Source organism: Otolemur garnettii, unplaced genomic scaffold, assembly GCF_000181295.1.
Source record: "Otolemur garnettii isolate 467f Iridium unplaced genomic scaffold, OtoGar3 scaffold00014, whole genome shotgun sequence".
Classification (NCBI taxonomy): domain Eukaryota; kingdom Metazoa; phylum Chordata; class Mammalia; order Primates; family Galagidae; genus Otolemur; species Otolemur garnettii.
In genome coordinates this window covers 1,645,570-1,666,852 of record NW_003852409.1, presented here as the reverse complement: position 1 = coordinate 1,666,852, position 21,283 = coordinate 1,645,570, and the positions used below count along the sequence as shown (strand labels likewise).

At 49.8% G+C, this 21,283-nt stretch overlaps 1 protein-coding gene across 1 annotated transcript in view; it reads left to right on the top strand.

Annotated features, from left to right (window-relative positions):
- Positions 1–21,283, top strand: part of SHB (SH2 domain containing adaptor protein B) — a 135,096-nt gene that overhangs the window by 29,744 nt on the left and 84,069 nt on the right. The window contains exon 2 of the mRNA XM_012802300.2: positions 16,010–16,130. Coding sequence (XP_012657754.1) covers positions 16,010–16,130 — 121 coding nt within the window. The remainder of the gene's footprint in view (positions 1–16,009; positions 16,131–21,283) is intronic.

The window sequence follows — 21,283 nt, the reverse complement described above, 5'->3', positions numbered from 1 at the left end:
CACAATGCCCAGCTATTTTTTGGTTGCAGCCATCATTGTTGCTTGGCGGGCCCAGGCTGGATTCGAACCTGCCAGCTCAGGTGTATGTGGCCAGCGCCCCAGCCGCTTGAGCCACAGGCACCAAGCCCATATTTTCATATCATTATTATTATTGTACTGGTCCCATCCTTGCTCTCTTGAGCTCCTGATTGTTCCTGTGGCTTGGTGGATGGAAGGGAAGGTCTCAGAGGCTCTCTGGTCACCACCATTAGCAGCGCTTGTGTAAGGCAGGAGATGCCAGGGTTTCCCCTGTCTGCCAGAGCTCATTTGCTCTGTGGACGTTGAGATCATCACTGCCAATGGCTGCCCAGCCTCAGACAAGCTCTTGCAACATTCCCGAGGGCTCCTTGTTCCTCTGGGTTTCCTTGTGCCTGAGTCCTGCGTGGGCAGCACTCTGGGCAGGTGGCACGTTTTGGCAGGTCTTTAGTGGTGTCATTGGTGAAGAGCTTCCTGTGGCTGTGCTTGTTAGGACTAAAGACGTACAGTTTTTACAGTCTTCTTTTCTTCTTGTAGATGCTAATAAACTATTCAAAAACATGTTAAAAAAATGTTGCTTCTCAGTAAAAAAGGCAGCTGTTTGGGGAATTTTGTTCCCTTGTTAGTTATAGGTCATTGCAGTTTGGTGTGGGGAGAGGCAAAATGTCTAGGACATTAGAGTAGGTTGGGGTCAGTGAGGATTTCCCTGGGGTCTGCACCTCCCTGGGGCAGTAGGGCAGGAGCAAGAAGGCCCTTGTACCCCATGCTCTAGGAGAGGCATTTAGGCCCATCTGTCTGCCAGGGTGCAGGGAAAAGATCTTGAGTCCAGATTCCCTGCCTCTTGACTCAATTGTGACCTTGAGTAAGTCACTTCCCTCATTGAGTTTGTGGAATCGTGGGATTATAGCAGGGTGTTTACATGTATCTGTTTCTGCTGGAGACCAGGGATTCTTCATCTTGAGTTCACTGAGTGCAAGCTCCCTGGGGAGGTTTTAGACTACTCTGATCTTGTGCCCCACCTTGGACCACTTAAATCAGAATTTCTGTGGGTGAGACTCAGGCTTTGGTGGCCAGTGAAAGCTCCCTAGGTGGTTCTAACGTGCAGCTTTAGTGAGAACCTTTGGGCTAGGCGAGGGGTAAACTGTAGCCCCTTGGGACAAACTAAGCTGCTGTCTGATTTTGTAAATAATTATTTTTGAGTATGGCTGCTTTTACATTGCACACTTCACAGGTGAGTAGTTGCAGCAGACTGTGGGACCTTAGGAGCCCAGCAGATTTACTGTTTGTTTCCTGCAGAAGAGACTTTCTGACTTCTCCCTAGACTATCTGTCCACTTCTTGAGGCCAGACATTGAGTTGTGCTTGTTCTTCTGTCCCTAGGACCTGGCCTACCATGGGCATTGTTGAATTCCAGGACAGTGGTGGCTGGACATGACTTGTGCTTCTCCCATAGCACCCAGCCTTTCAGTTGCTGTTGGGGAATGAGGCCGAGACCCTCCCGCTCTGGGCAGCCTGGGTCCCACCCGAAACCACACCTATCTCCCCCATCTCATCTCTATAATGGTGGTGATGTCACCCCCCCTGAGGGGACAGGGATATGTCTAGCCTTTCACTCTCATGTGCTTTTGGGAAACCAGCCAATTATACCAGAGAAGCACCCTTTAGTCCCTGAAGCCAGTGAGGTTTGGGGGCTTCTTGTAAGAGAAAGGGCTGCACTTTTATGAGGCTGAACCAATGTCTTTAACAGTGGTTCCCCTGCCCCTAGTCCCATGCTGTGGATGTCATAAAAATCTCAGGAGGAGCATCTAGTTTCTGATGCAAAATATCTTAGGCTGGGTCCACCTACTTACCAAGTGCCCAGCCACTTTCTACTTGGAGATCTCCTGTGACAGGAGCTTACTACCTCCCAAAATATCCTATCCTATTTTGAACAGCTGTCTAATCGAACATTCTTCCTAAAATTGAGTTGAAATCTTCTCTACAATCTCTACTGATTGGTCCCCATTCTGTCCTCTGTCCCAAAGCTTAACCTCTCATCTTGTACCCACCCACCCCTGAATCTTCTCCAGAACGTACTACTTGGTCCCTTCAATTATGTCCATGTGACATGGAGTTCAAATTTTTTTTTTAATCATCCTGGTGACAGGTCTTAATTTCATAAGTGCAGGACCCAAAGCTGAACGGGTTTCTCCAGTGGTCCACTGGTTTGTGCAGAGTAAAAAGAGACGGGATCCCTGGTGGTGGATCATAAAGTCCTACCAGCTCAGCGTGGGGTCAGGTTGGCTTTGGGAAGCTATGTTAGACCAATAAAAGTCCTAGGCAGCTAAGGCAAGAAAGAACCCCTGGGTTCCTGTCTGTGCATGGCAAGTTATTACACTGTTTCTCCTTCCTGTCCATCTGCAATTGGGGCATCAGTGGACTTCCCAAAGGGCTTGTGCCTTCCTGGCTTGCCACTGGGCTGAGAGACATACACTCAGCCCCCTCACCTGGCAGGTGGGAAGTGTGATCGTGAGAGCGCTTCATGGGCCCTGAGTTTATGACATCACTCGGCTGGAATGAGGTTAATATTTTTAATGGGGAAGGGTGAGCCCCATTATTATCTGAGCTCATTCATCAATGACAGAACCTGTTTTACCTGTTACATGCCCTCTATGTGGGGAGTTCATGAATGGGAATCCAATTTTCTTTTTAAAACCCAAGCCACCTCTCCCCTTCTTAAATCTAGGAGGCGGTGCTCAGGAGGGTGTCAAGATTTCACATCAGATTTTTTGAAGGTAAAAAAGGCTGTGTGGACAGCTTCAAGGGCCCTTCCTGTCTTACTCACTGAGCAGGCCTGCCCAAGCCGGTCTGTGAGGCCCAAGAGGTTAGGCCTCATTATGGGCCCCAGGATGGGTCCATGTGTTCATTCCTGTTGCTCATGATCAGAGGATGGGCCTGACAAAAATGTGGGGGAAGGGAGAGTGTAACCTGACCACTCAGGTGGACCCTGTCTGAGCCCTTCCAAAATAGTCATCTCCAGGAGTATGTTCTTTTGGGATCTGTAGGTTGAAAAGGGCCCCTTCCCATCAACCGGTGGCCCAAATCACTGGTGTCATCTTGAAGAAGTGGGTGTGATGGTGTGCTGTGCTCACTTGCATCTTAGATGAGCACTTGGGCACTCTCACCACCTCGGAGCTATGAGCCTGTGGTGATTTCAGGCTGACCATGCTGACCCCAGGGGCAGCCACCTCTTCCCAGATCCTCCAATCCTTACAGCATTATAGATGCCTGGTTGTTTGAATTCAACTAGGCTTATCCTAACCATTTGAGAAATGAACTAACTTCCCCATAAAATTCCTTTTTCCTGCCAGTACTAATGAGAAAAATCAGATTCCCCTTATTGTCATTTTGTAAAGAGCGATCTAGGTAAGGTGTTTTTCATGCTCACCAGGTGCTGGGCACCACGCAAAGATTTGCTCTTGTTAAGGAAGCAGGTTTACCCTGTAGCTCTCATTCGCTCTCTCCAGTAGTGAGGGGGTTCTCAGGGCTTCGTGGGGTGCCGTGAGTAACGTCAAAGCAATACGTGTTACTTCCCTCTAGTTTAAGAACAAGGGCTGTGCCACACTGCACTGTATATGGTGGTAGTGGTGGCGGTAGGGAGTGAGATGCCCCTGGTAGGAAGGATAAGGCCCGTAAGAGTAGAGGGAGGAGAGAGCCAGAAACCAGGCCATGTGTAGGCTGCAGGCGGAAGCACTGCTTCCCCAGGTGTGGCCGGGCAGGGTGCAGGTGTGTTGGAGTCACGGGCGGCTGAGGAAGGGAGACTTCCGGTGCCCAGCCTATTGAGGGAGTGTCAGGTGTGGCCCTTGCCCAGGGTTGGTGCGTCTGAGCCAAATTGGCAGAGCTCCTCTTCTTCCTGTCACATCTCCCTTTGGAGATCTCCTGCTGCTGCCGGGAAGGAGCCCAGGGTATCAGAAACTCATGCCATGGCCGTGGGTGGTATAGAAGAGACAGAGGTTGATGCCAGCCTGGGTTGAAACCTGTACCATCTTTTTGGGCAGTTCCTAAATGTCTTTGAGCTTTGGTTTTCTCATCTGAAAATGAGGTGATTAGGACGGTGAAATAAGGTGACATGTGCAGGCACACAGCTGAGAGCCTGGCACATAGTAGGCGCCCCTCTCCGGTACCTATGTTATCAGCGTCATCCCTAAGCCTCCAGCCAGCTTGAATCAACCAGAACCCTCCAACTCTTAGAGATCTGGTCTGAGATACTCAGGTCCTGGCACTAGAGGACCCAACTGTCTAGGACTGGGTCTCTGCAGAGGAGAGGAAGCTGGATGGTGGGTCAGGATATCCTGTGACAGTGGCTTAGTAGCGAGGACCCTGCCTCACCCATGGCTTGATTTACTCAGCAGTGGATCAGTTTACTCTTTTGAAAAAGTTAAGTCTGGGATTCAGCTCAGGGTACCTTTGCCTTCCTTTCAGGATGGAATGTTTCCGGTGCCAGGTGATTTATGACCTTCTATTGGGAAGGGGACTTTACACTGGGCATTAATAACTAAGGGCCATTCTGGGTCTGACTCATGAAGCCTCTGTTGGGTGCTGTGTTTGTGTCTTGTAGAGAGTGACCCCAGTGGCGATCTGGAATGTACCTTCAGTGTGGGAGCAACACCAGGCAGGGAAGGGACAGGAAAAGCCAGTACCCTTCAGCTGTAACTTATATACGAGACCCTGAGTCCCAGAGAAGGGCTTGGTTTTTAAAATACCAAAAAACCAAGGTGGGAAAGGTGTGAAATGTTTAATATTTCCCCCAAGAAACATGGTGATCGCCAGTGAAATCAGAAAAATGAAAAGTTGGGAGGTTAAATTTATTCCTTTTAAAGGAATAAATCTGTACTTTATTCCTGTTTTCTCATTATTGTTGATGGTTATTCTTTCCTTTATAAAATGTGGGTGAAGACAGATGGTAGTTGGGTTTGTTTAGTGTTAGTGACCCTCTGTCTTTACCTTTCTCTTTTTGATATAAAATGAAATCCAGAGTTCTGGCCCTGCAGACTCACTCTACCCTTCCCAATCTGCAGGTGGGGACACTGAGGTAGGACAGGTGTGACTCAGCTAATGGTGCCCCACTAGGGGGAAGTGTTATAGATTGGGTCTCAAGCTCCCACAGAAATACTTGGGTGTAGGGGAGCCTTGATAATCAGCTACATAAATTACAGGACCCACCCTGTGTGAATAAGAATGTGGGGACCCTCATTAAAAAATGATTAAACATTTCCAGGTGGTGACGGCAGGGCATTAAGCCAAGTGCAGAGCCCTTTGTGACTGCATAGGCTACATGCCTATGAAGGTGGCTCTGGGAACCATAAATGTCAAAGTCCCTGATGTTCTGGCATTTTAAAATGAGAACCTATAGTACTGAACCTGAGAAATGAAGTATTTTGGCCTGGGCCTTTTAGACTCCTGAATATCCCCCACTTAGGGCATTTCCTGTCTTATCCACAGCCCTCTGTGAGGAAGCTTGAAAAGAAGCAATTGGGGAGAGTTGTAGAGGTGAGGCCTCTTGTCAGCCTAGAGGAAAGGCGGGCGGGCGAGGTTTATCTGGGCTTGTTTTGCTGTCTCATCTGCAGTTTGCTCTTGGGGCTCCATGTCTCCAGGGAGGGAAGTTGTACATTATCCAGGACCGGGGTGTCTGGGGGCCTCTGTCACAGGTGCTCTCTGACCAGGAGCAGCAGCTGGTATGGAAGAGCTGGGCCAGAAAGAAGCTGGGTCTGCTGGCCGCAGCTGTCGGCCATGCCCTTGTTGGACTTCACTTGCTGGGCTTTTTGGTTTAGGCTGACTACAACCCTTCGCTCTTTCTCTGTGGGCTGTGAGAGAGCTCATTCATCCAACCTCACGGCACACATGGAGAAAACAAATCGTGCTGCGTGCCCCGCTGAAGCACACAGCAGTGTGGGCATGCCTGCCTTTGTACACACGTGCACATGTGTGTTTAGGTATGGTGCACATGCTATGCAAATATGTACATATTTACTTACTTTATTTACCCAACACTTAAATGGTGCTTACCATGTGCTATGTGCACTGTTCTAAGCTTTTGGCAAATATTAAGTCATTTAAATCTCACAGCAATCTCATGAGGCAGGCCTTAGTATTATTCCCATTTCACAAGTGAGGAAACATCTTGTAAGTTGCTCAGGGTCATGCAGCCAGGAAATAGCCAACCCAGGAAGGGGCAGGTTCTTGAGTGAAAACTTGCTTGTCTGTCCTGTGGTAATAAGCATGAGTTGCCCTTTATTGGCAAGGACATCTGACTTCCCCCAGAGAAAAGTGGCCCTGCAGACCCTTTGTTCATTCCCTCACGGACTCCTCAGCATTTCCTCAATGCCAGACTGGCGATGGGCAGAGCTGATTAGGCCACCCTGGCGTTGAAAGCTTTGGGCCTAGTAGGATTTTCAAGACACAGGCTGCGGTGGTCTAGATTAGTTGACATGTTTATAAGTTAGACATCTGGGTCAGATGCAGCAAGGGGTCCAGGAGTAGAGGGGGTTCCCTGACCGTGGGAAGCTCAGTGGTCTTGTGTCCGCCAGAACAGCCCTGTAGGATGGCAGGTGATGGGAAGGGAGAGAGCGTGTCGGTGTGTGCTGTATTTTACTTCATTTCCTTCAGTCCTTCTCCTGTGCATATAAACATGTGTTTGGTGTTATATTTTAGAAAAGTAACTACTATAACTATCCTATAACTACTGTTTAGAGACCTGATTTTGTCAATTACTGAGCTGTCATCCTTGACATTGCAAAGCTCTGTCCACAGCAACTACCTTGTGTGTTAGAAAGTGCCGGGTATATGTGAAAAGCAGTGCTGGGTTTCAGGGACAGCAGCCTACCCTAGATAATGGCAAATATGGGGTTCATTGAGGCTTGGTTGCTGGAAGACACGAGAAGCCAGCATCATTTTAGAAAGCAAATCAGCATTTATTGAGCACCCACTATTAAGCAGAATATAATTGGAAGCCCTCACATCCAAGGTGGTAAATGTGGCCAGTGCTGCCTGCCCTCAATAAAAAGAAAGGTGACTATTGGGGAGCACAGCCATTTAGTGCTACTTGTGCCTTAAAGGTGCTTGGCCCACCTTCCAGCTCCCCTGTGGGAAATGTGCATGAATCATCCTAATGGGGCTTGTTCCAGAGAGAAACGACCCTGCACTTAGCACAGATTCCTGCACCTCTGCTGCTGACAGCTGAGCTCTGCTGGCCCCGTTAAATGAGCTGCATGCACCGGCCCTCGCTGCCCTCCCCTTTAACCTCAGCTCTGCTCACAGAAAGCACACACTGGAGAGAGAGGCTGCCCCTGCGGAGTTCTGCTTGTTCTCAGCTCCTGGATGGGGCACAGGTGCATGGCTTTGAAAAGAACCATATTGCATAGAGAAGGCCTTTGGCTTGTAAGCTTTGCTGTTTCGCTTCACATACTTTTCTTGTGAGCACACTGGACGTTATTCTGACTGCAGAGCCTGTGTTACCGTGAGAAAGCCTCACGGGCATTCCTGAACCCTTCTTGGGAAGGGTGCAGTAGACAAACAGGCCGTGCCTATCTGGAATGGAAAAATGTCTCGAATTGAGCTGTCTAAAACCAGTTCTGGAAGCAGGCAGGCTATAAATACATAGGTCAACAAATGATTTAGGTTCTCTGATGGTTGGGCTTGGATTGGAGTCCGGTTTTGATACCCTGCTCATGAGCCTTCTGTCATGTTACCCATCCACGTGGAAGTGTGGTAGGAGATGAACTCTCCAGATGACCTTGGCAAGACCCTCCTACTCTCTAGGCCACAGTTTCCTCCCCATAAGAGGAGGGAGTCTGTCAGGCTGGATGATGGCATTCACACCTGACACTGAGTGAGCCTTGTCGTGTGCCAGCACATGTGCTCAGGTAGGCCTCACCCTGTTGTGTTGTAGGTGAGGAAGCTAAGGACAATACCCACGTCCTTGCTCTTGGCTGGTACATTCCTCTTAGCCTTCTAACCCGTAGCTCTGCAGGAGAAAGAGGAGAAAATCCTGTTCCTACTCTTCACCATCAGGGATGCTGCGAGAGCATTTTCTAGGTAGTGGCCCCAAATCCTTAGAGTACAACTTGCACCCCCTGAGCAGGAAGCCTGTGAGAAGGGGCTATCTGGGAAGGTGGGCCAGGGTTGTGAAGGGGTTTGCAGGGGAGCAGCGCCAAGTCATAGCTCAAGGGAGAACAAAGGCAGGCTGAGTTGGTGACCCCACGTGGACCCAGCCTGGTCTGGGCCCACCTCCTGCAGAGCTCCCTGCAGTGATGGGTGGTGGTCCTTGTAAGAGGAGCTGGGATCTCTTCCTGAGGGGTGGTTGTGATTATGCCTGAAAATTTTAAGGGTGACTTTAAGAGAAAAACTAGATAGCTATATAGGGTATTGCAGACAGTGTGGACCTGGGAGTTTGGAAACAAGGGTTTGGTCACCTATTTTTAGTACCTTGCTAAGTTCACCCCTGGGGGCCTCCTGTCCCACATGGATTCATGGTTTTCAGACTGGGTGGTGGCACTTTCTTCAGAGCACATTGAGATTTCACGTAAGATTTTCTTTGCACAGATTATACACACAGAAGAGTTTGAGACCCAGTGGACTGGACTGCCTCTCAGGGTCCTTTCAGGAGTGCCTGCAGCCCCCTCCTTGGGTGTTTCTGTCCTCAGGAGGGATGTACCGAATTTTCTGTCCAAAGACCCTGGCTAAAGTGGTGCTGGGCAGGTGCTGAGCAAGCAGGGCCAGAGAGGAGCTGACACTAGAGGCTGTAATTAGGAATGCATTTTTCCTAACAAGTTGGAGCCTGCAGGTGTCTAGGCAAGCTGCTGCGGCCGGCCATGGGAGGGGCTGGACCGGAAAGACCAGTGGTGACCACTTTAAATCCCCCTCATGAGGCAAGTAACCAGCAGGGCTATAAAGGACCATTTACAACATAACACCTTAGGTCAGTGCAAAGAAACTGCTGGGAGCTGTGGGGAGTCAGAGTTCAGCTCTACATAAGGGAGACTCCTTTAATAGAGATGACTGTCCCAAAAAGACTGCCTTGCCCAGTCATGAGCTCCCTGCCCTTGGAGCTTGGCAGGGGCCTTCATGCTTGTAAAAGGGGGCTTAGAACTTATGAGGTGACTGCATGACTGATTGGACCTTAGAAGGAAGAAAGGGAACGAGTCATGGTGGAAAAGCGCCCTCCCCACCTTCTGACTTCCAGGAGTTGCAGCTGAGTGCGTTAATGTAGCTAATTAATCTTCCCCCAAATTAATTTCCTTACCATGTCAGAAGTGATTTATTGGCACACAAGTAAGGAAAGTTTGTCTACAATGGTCAAAACTGAGGATGGGGAGAGCCGGGTGGGGGGCACTTTCTTGTGTGCCTGCCTGGGGCCATAGCCCGGTTCTGTGGACCCCTTGGAGCCGTGGACAGTAGTAGAGAGGCGAATACTGCTGTCTCCAGCACAGACGGGGTAACGTGAAGGTCCAAGAGCCTCTCTACCAGATAGCTAGGTGCCCTGACCAGGACGTGTGTCTTACCCAAAGCATGAAAAGGGAAAAAAGGATCATTCACAGATATTTTCCTTTTTGTGATTGAGAAATATGATCACTGTTGTCTTGCTTAATTGCAGCCATTTTCCCTGGTTATCACTGGGGCCATGGCTGGGGCTGTCTCGTCACATCTCTGTCTTGTTCTCCCCACTAAATTTTCAGTTTTGTGTGAGCAGAGGCCCTACCTTCAGGGTTTTTGTACCTCACACACTTAACCTCAGTCTCAAGACACCTGGGAAGTGCTGTGTGGTTTGTAACAAGGACATAGCCTTTTCTTTATAAATTACTAACACATCCCTGAATCATCTCATTTGCTCCTTACAACGTATATGTGAAGCTTAGAAGGGAGACCACTCTGCCCAGTTTCACAGATGAACTGCCAGAGCTCAAAGAGGTAAAGCGGGTTGCCTGGAGTTTCCCAACAAAGTTAGAGGGAGGTAGCAGAGCCAGTTCCAGAGCTCTGCTCACCTGGACTGTCCCTGCTTGGTTTGGCGGTGTCCTTTCTGCGATACCAGCTGCTCTTCTGTGTATTTGCACAGCCCCAGGCTGCTGCTACAACCCAGCTGCCACTGGTCAGCTGTGTGGCTCCGGAAGTGCTGCCTGCCTTAGCCATCCGTACAAACAGCCACTCTCCTCAGCAGTCCTTAAAGCCCAGGTTTTGCTGTGAGGTGGCCCAGATCTCTATTCCTAGGTTGAATCTAGTATCTGCACTGGGTCTGTGCTAAGAAAATACAGAGAGTGGCATATTTAGGTGACCTTTCACCTGAAACCTGTCTCAGAGCCTCTGTTTGAACACCCTAAGTGGCAAGAGCTCCCTGTCCCAGGCAGGACGTCCCTTTCTTGGTTGTCAGATGTCCTTCCCGAATCACCTAGCTTGCCTCTGTGAAGCTTCTGTGTCCCCACAGTGGAATATCTGTCCACTGTCTCTTCCCCGAGCAGCCTCCTGGTTATTTGAAGCCTCTCCATACTCCCAGTGCCCTGTTTCTTTAATGCCATGTCTTTGTTGTCATGGCAACAGAACCTTCATCCTGTGGGCATCAGGACTTTGAGGGCCTGTGTCACCATGGGTCCCAGAGGACAACCAGCACTCCAGGCCAGTCCAGCCCTCCAGTGAGGCGCTCTGGCTGCTGTTGCCCCTGAACAGTGTTTGCTCACCTCCAAGGAGCCCTCTGACCCCCAGAGTGGGAGAGAGGGCCAGGGTTGCTGAGTTCAAGCTGGCGAGCTGAGATGAAGAGCCCCAGGCCATCATTCTCTCACAGTGCCCCTGCACAGCCAAATGACAGGCCTGTCAGACACAACACTGTGTTTTCAGCCAGGTGAATAATGAATGTTGAATTATGATGGAGTCAGCACCTTGTAGTCCTGCGCCCACCTCCTTGCTAAGGCAGAGAGTGTGTCTGTCTCCACTGTTAGCAGTGGCTCTAAGGCGGGGGCTACTGGTCTTCACTGGGGGTTCATGACCTTCCTCTGAGGTGCTCAACACCATATACATAAAAGTGATGGAGTAGTACCAACTTTATCAGATAGCAGATTTCCAAAGAGATTCACGGCTCCAGTACTGTTAAGAAAACTAATGTATAGTCTTAATGGTGAATCAATAAGGAAATGGTCTCACTGGGACCATTGGGAACATTCTCAAGTGCGTTTGTGTGCAGTTTGCTTTGAAGTAGAACAGAAAGAAGTCATGGGCCTGACAAGAATTCAGGGCTTCGTGGGGTGCAGCCCTCACACTTTCAGGGAGAGAAGAGCAGTACAGGGACTTCCTGCCTCACAAGCCCGTGGCCGAGCAGGGCAGCTTAGCTCTGACCATTCCCACAAATGGCAGGGCATGTGGAGGTGACCATGTGGCTTGGGGGAGTACCCATGGAGCAGCAGGGACAGTGTGGGCCAGCCACTTCTGGAAGCTGCACTGCTCCGCCTGTCTCGTCCCTCCTTTATAGCAGGTTAGAGCAGAGTCAGCAGGCAGGAGGGAGAGTTCAGCAGGTACTCCCCATGCACTTGTGCAGTGGCTCCTCTTGGCGGTACCTGCAGCTGGGTGATCTTTCTGGAGCGTTTGTTTAGAGGAAGGTGGACTTGGGCTCAGCGACTGGGGTTTAGGACAAAGAGGCTTCCAGGTCCTCAGGGCAGGTGGTAGGGGCTGAGCAGGGGTACCCCTCTCTACCTGCCCAGGCCAAGGTACTCAATCTGGAGCCATCCTACAGGGTTGCACAGAGGGTGCCATTACTTCTGTGTCTGAGGTTCTGGAGTTGGACCAAGGCATGTTGGGTCATGCCTTGACCCGCTAACCTTCAGGGAAGAAAGCAAGAGAGCTGTTAATACAGACTTCTTGCTTCACTTTCATGAGCAGGGCTGAAAATTATCTGGGGAAAGTGAAACTCCTTGAGTAATATCTGGAGGCATGCCTTTTGACTGGTGGGGAAGGGGGCTGGCTCTAGCTGACAAGTTTCCCAAACTTTCCTTATTAAGAATCATCTGGGTTGATTATTAAATATATAGAATATTGGGGCTAGGAATGTGTTTTCTTAACAAGTATTCTGGGCCATTCCTATTTTCTTTTCTTTTTTTTTTTTTTTTTTTTTTTTTTTTTTGAAACAGGGCCTCAAGCTATCCCCCTGGGCAGAGTGCCGTGGCATTACAGCTCACAGCAACCTCCAACTCCTGGGCTCAAGCGAGTCTCCTGCCTCCGCCTCCCAAGTAGCTGGGACCACAGGCGCCCGCCACAACGCCCGGCTATTTTTTGGTTGCAGCCGTCATTGTTGTTTGGCGGGTCTGGGCAGGGGATTCGAACCCGCCACCTTAGGTGTATGTGGCTGGCGCCTTAGCCGGTTGAGCTATAGGCGCCGAGCCACCATTCCTATTTTCAAGCAAGTTTGAGAAACTGTCTACTATACCCTAAACAGCCTGTGGACAAGGAATGGTTCTGAACAAGTTTTCTTTTGCGTATAGCACATGAATAGGTTCTCCTTGTTTAAAAGTGTTTTAATGTTACAGGGAAATAAGTCTCTTTGGCTCCCCCTAACCATCCCAATCCCTCTGTCCCCCCAGAAGATCCCAGAAGAGGGATCTGCACTTGTCCCCTAGTCTGATGACCTAGGGTCTTGTCATTTTGTGTGAAAGTAGGAAAAGGACTTACATGGGGTGTATCGTCCCTTCCAGGAGGGCAAGCGTCCCAATAGCCTGTCTTTCTGCTTCTAGTCAGCTCTTTAGTGGACTGGTAGGACCAGTGGCTCTCTGCCCTGTGTGGCTCCTGGGGTCTCTGCCAGTCTGAGACCAAAATCAAAGGAAAGCTTCCTGTGTGCCCAGGTAGCTTTGCCTGCAGAGAAGTCCCACCTGGCTTCCTTGTAGTTGAATTATTAGATATGTAGGATTTGTCTACCACCTGGGGCTTTTTTTTCCCCCTTAAGACAGAGTCTCACTGTCACCCTGGGTAGAGTACTGAAGCATTATAGCTCACAGCAACTTCAAACTCTTGGGCTCAGGTGATCCTTTTGCCATAGCCTCCTAAGTAGCTGGAACTACAGGTGCCCATCACAATGCCCAGCTAATTTTTCTATATTTAGTAAAGACAGGGGCTGGTCTTGAATTCCTAAGCTCAATCAATATACCTGCCTTAGCCTCCCAGAGTTCTAGTAACTGCTGCACATTTTAAAGCAAAGCTAAAACAATCCCACCGGGAATCCAAGCCCACGTCTGGGGACAACTCATTACCTTCCTTTTAACTTAGAAGAGCAGCAACCTTCACACAAACCTCCTGCCTGGCCATCTTAACTTACACTGAGCCCTGGGCAGCTTGAACAGTGGTCACACTGCGCGATCCTGATGGCTGAAGCCTGTGGTATTTCATGTGGTGCTCTGGTCAACTCTGGCCCGCTCAGTTCTCCTAACACCTGGTTAAATTTTTATTCCCAAAAGTAGGACATGATTTTGCGTAAGGTCAGATGGTTAAATGTAGTGTTTGCTGAGTTTCGGGTTGCTCAAACCTCAAATTCCCTTCCCTCCACCAACCTCACTTTGAAATTGGAAAGCAAATTGATTAAATAGTACATTTGAGGAGCTTTTTCTGATTAGCTTCTTAAACTAACAGAATGCTAAACTTTTTTTTCTTTTAAACGGAAGGATTTTCAACTGTCAGCAGGTATAAATGGAACCATATGTCAGCAGAGACCAGGGGCTTTTCCTGGTTTTAGGATTTGTAAATTCTTACTGAAACGGAAGTAAGCAGTGTAGGCAGCTGGGGGCCCTGTGACAGCCCGAGCTCAGATCTCATTTTAATTAGAAAATATAGATAGCTCCTGCTGAATCTCAGGCCTCCAGAGCTCCCATCCTAGGGTGAACAAAGATTTAGTTTATATCCTAAGAGCCTCTGTGTTCACAAATTACAGGGTACTTCCAAGAAGAGCTGGAATGCTGATTTCTGGATTACTGTGGAGACTGCAGCTCAACTTCCCCCCTCCCAGCCCTCTCTGCCCCCCAGCGAATCCCCAAACCTGATGTTTTTCTCAGGGAAATATTTCTTGCCTTCCTCATTGCAGAATCTATGGAAGATGTTCATATTGAAAAGAGACAGCAAGGACGTCTGGGACGGGAGGAATGAGATTGGATGTCATACACAGCAACTACATTGTTTTTCTTCATTTGGATGTCTGGTCCCTTGAACTCTAAACATAGAACCTTGCACCTGACCAGCGTCTGAACTGTTCTGTTTGACAGTGGTTCATGTGTATAATTTTTTCCTTAATGTATTCTACAAATGGTAGAGTAGAAAATCAAACAAGAGACCTTGCTCTTTCCCACCTCTTTCTTTCGCTGGCCTGGTGTCATTTGAGCTCTATGAGTCTCAAGAAAGTCTGCCATTACAATGTCAGCATCTGGAGGTGGGTCCCACTGGGATGCAAAGCCTGACCCACAGCCGTGGGGTAATGGCAGCAGGAACACAGATACCCTGAAGCTGGACCCTTCAGCCTCAAGTCTCTCACAGATAGGCTGCTCTGGTTTGGAGAGCAGTGCTGACCTTGTGCTGTACCTCCCATTGGGCCGCAGCCATGTGCAGGACAACAGAGTTGCCACCGGCTGCCCTCCACAGGAGTCCCAGGCAGCTGGCGGTCACTGCTAACCCTGCCGGGAAGCCTGCCATTTACAAGGCAGACAAAGAGTATTTTCTCTTCCCCAGAGGTTTGCAGGCCCCTTAAATGCCTTGCATTCCAGGAGCTGGGAGGGAGTCAGGAGGCTCCTGTGGTTTCTAATTAAACCCACAATTTAAATGACAATTCATGCCACCCCCAAGGGTTGAGAGAAATGCTCTTGCTTACCTGTCCTCCTCCCAGGAGAGGAAGCTGGGTGGCCCAGGTTGGGGACTGCGTACTTGACTTTTGCCAGATGCTTGACCAAAGTGGGCTAGGGGAAAGTTGCCTGGTGCATTTATAGTGAAGCCAGGGTATGTGGTAGGGGCATAGGTCTGGGGTGGGGGTGGGGGTTCTCATCTTTTCCCTCTGGTAAGTGTGCCCCTTACACAGATTAGGAAGTAAGAGATGGGAGGAACCATGGCCTTTTTTGCTCATAGCCTCCAACTGAGAATTTTTACTCTTCTCCCTGGAAACTGTGGAACTTTGTCTCTAAGATGGTGGAATCCCAGATGTTCTCATAGGATTTCCCCACTCCCGAGCCCCACCCACCCCCTAGTGACTCAGTCTTCATTAGTTGTGGAACTTTTCTCAGGGAGGAGGTAGGGCAGGCTCTGGAATACTGATGAGTGGGGAGAGCTGGAGGTGCAGGAGCCGGGTAGGGCCCCTGCCCTCTCTGGGCCTCAGTTTCCCAAGGTGTTGGACAAAGTTGCTTCTAAAGCCCTTTCTGGCCCTAGCAGTCTGTCTGTCCCTGAGCTACTTTTGTGTTCTCATTTGGCCTATCTGGGGCCACAGGCATCCTCATAGCATGTTGATCTCACCAAATTGTTTTCTGATTACCCAAGGGGTGATTGTGTTCCAGGTTTGGGGAAATAGAACGCCAAGCTAATTGTCTCTAGACAAACTGTGCCTCAGCCAGCACAGGGGCACCTCAGCATTTCTAGGCTTTCTGCAGTCGCGGTTCCCACTTCCCTCCACTTCATCCCATGAACCAAGCAAGCCACATTCCAGAAAGATGCCCTCCGGGTTCCTGCCTCTGTGCTTAGAGTGTGTTGCGTCCAGCCAGGTCCCCTTCTGTCCTCCCCTCACTGTGCCTGGAGCAGCCAGGTTGCTTGCAGGGCCTCAGACCCTGCCTCGTACTGCAGCCCTGCCAGTATGTGAGTCCCCTTCCTTGGTTCCCTGAGGGCAACTGTCTCCACCCCTGGTTCCTGGCTCCCCTCCTCCTCCTCAGCTGCTCACTGAGCTGAGGCTTTGCTTAAAGCCTTGCTGTGAAACAAAAAAGCCACAGGTGGTCTCACATACCCTGCCATCTTCCTCCCTGCAGGTGACCATAGCTGATGACTATTCAGACCCCTTTGATGCCAAGAATGACCTCAAGAACAAAGGAGGAAAGGGGGAGAGTGCTGGCTACATGGAGCCCTACGAGGCCCAGAGGATCATGGCAGGTAAGCAGAGCTGCAGACAGGGGCTCCTGATGCAGTGGCAGGGTGAGTGGTCCCCAGCCAGCCTCAGCAGGGGATGGCTTGTGCTTTCTGGGCTCTGTTTGGGGGCAGTGCCATATTAAATCTTCCTCATAGTTTACCTGCCTATATTTCACCACGCTAGAAAAGCACTGGGAGGGCTCAGTAATATTCTTCTAGAGTACAAGGTGCCACATTCAAGGTAGAGGCCAAGAAGTAAATGGGGAGAAGAGGAGAGAAAACTACTATTAGAAATTTCTGACTGGAAAAGATAAGAGCATTTGCAGCATAAAACTTGGAGCTTCCTAGCAGCTAGGGCAAAAAAGTTAACAGGCTAGGTCACTTCGATTTCATCACAGAAGGAGGCAGATCAGTAAAATTATCCTTGGCCACATATCCAGAGATCTTTGTTTTGGGGCAGGAAGCAGGTTTATAGGAAATGAGGAGATTTTCCAAACCCTGAGGCTGTTACCTGTTGGCCTGTAATGGTAAAACCTTGTCAGAGCACTTGTGGGAGGCCCAGGAGAATGTGGTCAGGTATGCAGCACCCTGGGTGCCTGTTTAGCCAGAATAATAAGGAATGAACAGTCATCAGACACCAGCAATCTTGAGTAGACATGGGCAGGGTGGTGGGAAGGTCATAGGCAGAAGAGAAGCCCCTTGTGTGGGCTCTGTTGGCTGGAGATTATGGTTCAGAGACAGACAGCAGCTGTGCGGTTGGCTCCTCCGACCCGTCCAGGTGGGAACATAGTGGGGCACATTGTACAGCGGGTGCCGGAGGGTGGCCAGGAGCAGGTTGGGAGCTGCCCAGATTTTGAGGCCTATGGAATCGGTGCCCTGTATATCTGGGGATTTGGAAAATAGATTTCTCTTTCTGTGGCCCCCCACATTATTTGTTTGTTTAGTGTTTATGTCCTTGAGTACTTTTCTCTTGATTCCTTTGAAACAGGGAAGAAGAGGAGGTGGCCTTTACGGAGCACATGGGCCTGTGCTGAGCCTTAGTTTACGGGATTGCAGATACCGTGTAGGTCACTGGTTGAAGGATCTGGATATGTGAGTCCAGGCTTGGCCCTAGTACTCTCTGCCTTGTAGGGCTGTTCATGGAAAGCAGTTCTGTGGCTAGCAATGTAGCCTCTAGGACACTTGGCCACTTTGCAAAGGGCAAGGCAGTGAGCAATTGACCAGACAGCATAGGCCAGACTGTTGGAGGGCCATCCGTCATGTTCACCCTCACCCTTCTCATGTTACCTGGCAAAGCAGCCTGCATGGGCAGCAAGAGGCAGAGAGCTGAGCAAGTGTTTGGGGCCAGGGTCCCCAGGGAGGGCATCCCGCTGTCCCTCTGGCTGGTGGAGTCTTTACCACGGACAGGTGTGTCAGGGCTCTGCAGTAGCCCGAACTATCACATCCTGTACCTCCACTGGGCTTGGTGTGCCACCCACTCTCTGGGAGCCCCTGAGCTGGCACTGGGAGCTGGGGCCTGCACTTCCTGTGGCACAGCCAGTCCTGAACTCAGCAGGTATTGACCGAGGCTCAAAGGACTAGTGGTTGTAGGAGTGACTTAGGGACATATTCGGAATGTCAGAACAGAGGGGGATCTTTGAAGTCATCTAAACCTAACAGCCTTGTTTTACAGATGGGGAAACTGAGGGTAAGGAGGGAGAAAGGTGTAACCAAACGATGTGCAGTGAGTTAGTGGCAGAATGCAAATGTGGCCTGTACTTTGCAGGGAAGACTTTGGGGTGAACTAAGCGTGGCATGTGTGTTGTACACTGAGGCAAGGGTAGCACCCAAGACTGAAGCCTCTGCCAGAGTCTAGGCTATGCTAGGCACTTTGACATACACACTTGTTAAGCCCCCTCGACGTCCCTTCAGAGAAGATGTGCCATTTTACAGGTGAGAGAAACTGAGGAGATAAGCCCCTTCCTGGCATCTCATTTAGAAGTAAATGGCTCATTCTGAGTGCAGATGTGGGGGCAGGGTCTGGAGGTCCTGCCCAGTCATAGGCAGGACATCATTGCAGGAGTCCAGACTCAGGAACAGAAGAGGTGGGAAGGGGACATCTGCTGAGAGCCTAGACTCTGTGAAAGGTCTGCCCTTGCCTGGCACCTTTGGAGTAGAGCCAGAGCTCTCCGGGCTGCTATCGTGGAACTCAAAGTTCAGTAGCTGCTGTTTAGCTGGGTGGAATTGTCCTGAGGGACTTTGGCTTTTTAATGAAGGCACACTCCACAGGGGCCAGGTCCAAGGTAGGGTAGTTTGATATAACAAGCAGCTTGTTAAGACTTGATGCCTTCTCTCTCCAAAGAAGCATTCTAGTATTTGCTACTCTCTGTCTGCTTCCTGGCTTGGAGGCTATGCCCACGTTTACCCACATTTTTTTATTTTTAAAGCTGTAGGTGATCAAACGGGTCATTTTCTGGTTGTAATGATCTTGCTGCAGCTCCCTGTGACTCAAAATTCTTTGTATGTCATTCTTTGTGTATAACGTCACTACAATGGTAGATAGCTGGAGCTGGATGGGCTAGGATGAGCCGTCAATGTTTGAATGCTTCAGGCAGCTTGCTGAGCTAAAGTGAAGGTCGTCGTAGGGGAGAAAGAGGGAGAATAGAGGGTGATGCTGGTGACATCAGTGGAGTGGAGGTGGTGCAGGAAAAACCTTTCTCAGTGACCCTTGTTTAGATGATGTTACGTTGTGTGTTTGTGTACATGCAACTTCTGGGTGCAGGGTGGCATCTAACACTGACAAGAAGGCTGTGCCCACTCTGTGCCTGAGATGGCATTGTTGGGCAGGAGCCCAGGCCAGAGTCAAGCAGATCTGGATGGCCAGTTGCCACCTAAATGACCCCAGGCCTCAGTTTCCCCGTGAAGCAGTGGCCTCAGAGCAGGCAGTCAATAATACTTCTAGCCGCTTTTGGCTGCTAACTAGTTATTTAACCTTAGCTGCATACTCTGATGGGTCAGTGATGATAACAATAAAGGCAGCTGGTAAGTTCTCTAATACTAGTTTATAGCACTCAATGTGAACTCTCACTAAATCCTCACCCAACCAATACCCTTTGGGGAATGTTTAGCAATGAAGAAACTAAGGCACAGAGAGATTAATTAGCCAAGGTAACTCAGCTAGTCAACTGTGAGGCTGACTTCCCTGGCCTTGCTTTTAACCATCAGGCATGGTGTTCTCTCCAAGGCCTATCCAGCCCTGGTGCACTGCAGCCTGATTTCAGATTCCCTAGCACAGGCAACCTGGACTGTGGTTAACTGAGGTCCTCTGTGTCCCTCAGCCCCATGCAGAAAGTGGCAGAGTGCTTTTGTGGGTTATAGCTAGGTGGAGAGGGTCTGGGAACTATGCCTCTTTCCATCAGGGAGAACCTAGTTGGACTAATGACCCAGTCCAAGCTTTCCTTGTTATAAATAGGGAAACTGAAGCTCAGAAAAGCCATAATCCCTTTGAGATTATTTTTAACCCACTAATTAAATGGGAAGCTATCTTGTATAGCAGTGAGCTGCCCATCCCTAGAGGTATCCAAGCAGAGGCAAGACAGCCAGCACTGGATGATGACATGAATAGTAGTTAAGTCTCAGATGGGTGGTTGGCTGAAGCACCCTCTGAGGTCTGCATTAACTGTGATCTCCCAGGATACAATGATTGGTTCAAGCACAGTGATTGTCATTAGCCACTCAGGACCCACCCAATGATGGCAGCACCTGAGACCAACAGTGCATAGGAGGGCATGGGGCCAGCAGTTTCTTTCTCAGTGCCAGCCTGGCCAGTCCTAACTGTTCAGTCCTGTTTCACCTTTTCAACTTTCTTGGCTTGTCCCTTGAGGTCAGATTCTGGTCTTGGCCTTTTTTATGCATTGTTTCCCATCTAGGCCTCAGCTTCCTTGTATATAAAAAGACAGAACCAGAGCATTTCTGGATTTCCCTCCTGCCCAGTGTCTATGTATTTGGTATCCCCAGGCCAAGCCTCCTGCTCGCAGCCCATTATGTCTCTCCTGCCTGGTCTCCATCCCAGGCTTAAGACCCCAGATGCATGGAGACCTGCTGATTTAGAGGGAAGGGTGCTGGACCCTGATCAGACCAACATGGGTTCCTGGGCAGGCCAGGGTGCTTGGCCTATTGAAGGTCATAGGGCTCTCATTGTAGGATAGGGCACACAATGCTGATAGAAGTCCACATGGGAAACAGATTTTGCACATGTGTGTAAGATTGTTGTTATTGGGAGGCAAAGGGCCTGTTTGGTCCTTCCCATGGTATTCTGTGTTATTGATTCCTCTGGCCCTGTAGGTAGGCCACCTAGAGTAGGTGGCACACTTGCAGAAGCAGCATAATGCTGGAACAGGTAATCACTGGACCCTCTATAATACAGCTGGTCATCACAAAGGCTCTAGGCCAGGTTGTGTTGGAGACCAGATCAAGTAACCCAGATAGACGTCACCACTGTCCTCCAGGAATGTCCATGAAACAGTGAGACAGGCATGGACCTGGAGGTCAGTGGTTGGTGAGTTAAGATGAGCAAGTGAATCTCCAGGAGTTCAGAGAAGGGAACAATGGCTTCCAATTTGAGTGATCTGACTGGGGTGGGTGGTGTGAGGAGAGCCGGGTCTGGCAGTTCAGGCAAAGGGAAGAGCTTGAGCAAAACCACAGAGTTGGGACCTTTTTGCTGGAGAGGAGTGGTGGGAGATGAGGCTTCTGGTAGGATAATGATAGGTAGGACACATGAGGAAGAGCAAGTAGAGATCAGTTGAGATCTGAAGCCCAAGTTAGGCTTCATGCATGGGATGTCTCAGCACCTGAGATCCTTCCAACATTGACCTTCAGCCCTCAGAATTCTCCAGGGTACCCAAAAGTTGGTAGTGACATTGATGATGGTCATTAGCTTTAGTAGAGGCCTTCCCTGTCTGGCACAGCTCCATGTACTCTTCATAGATTAACTCATTTAATCCCCACAAGGCAAAGAGCCCATGAGGTGTAGACACATTCATCATTTCCATTTCATAGAGAAGAATACTGAGTCTTGGCTCGGCACCTGTGGCTCAACCGGCTAAGGCGCCAGCCACGTACACCTAGGGTGGCAGGTTCGAATCCCCAGCCCGGACCCGCCAAACAACAATGATGGCTGCAGCCAAAAAATGGCCGGG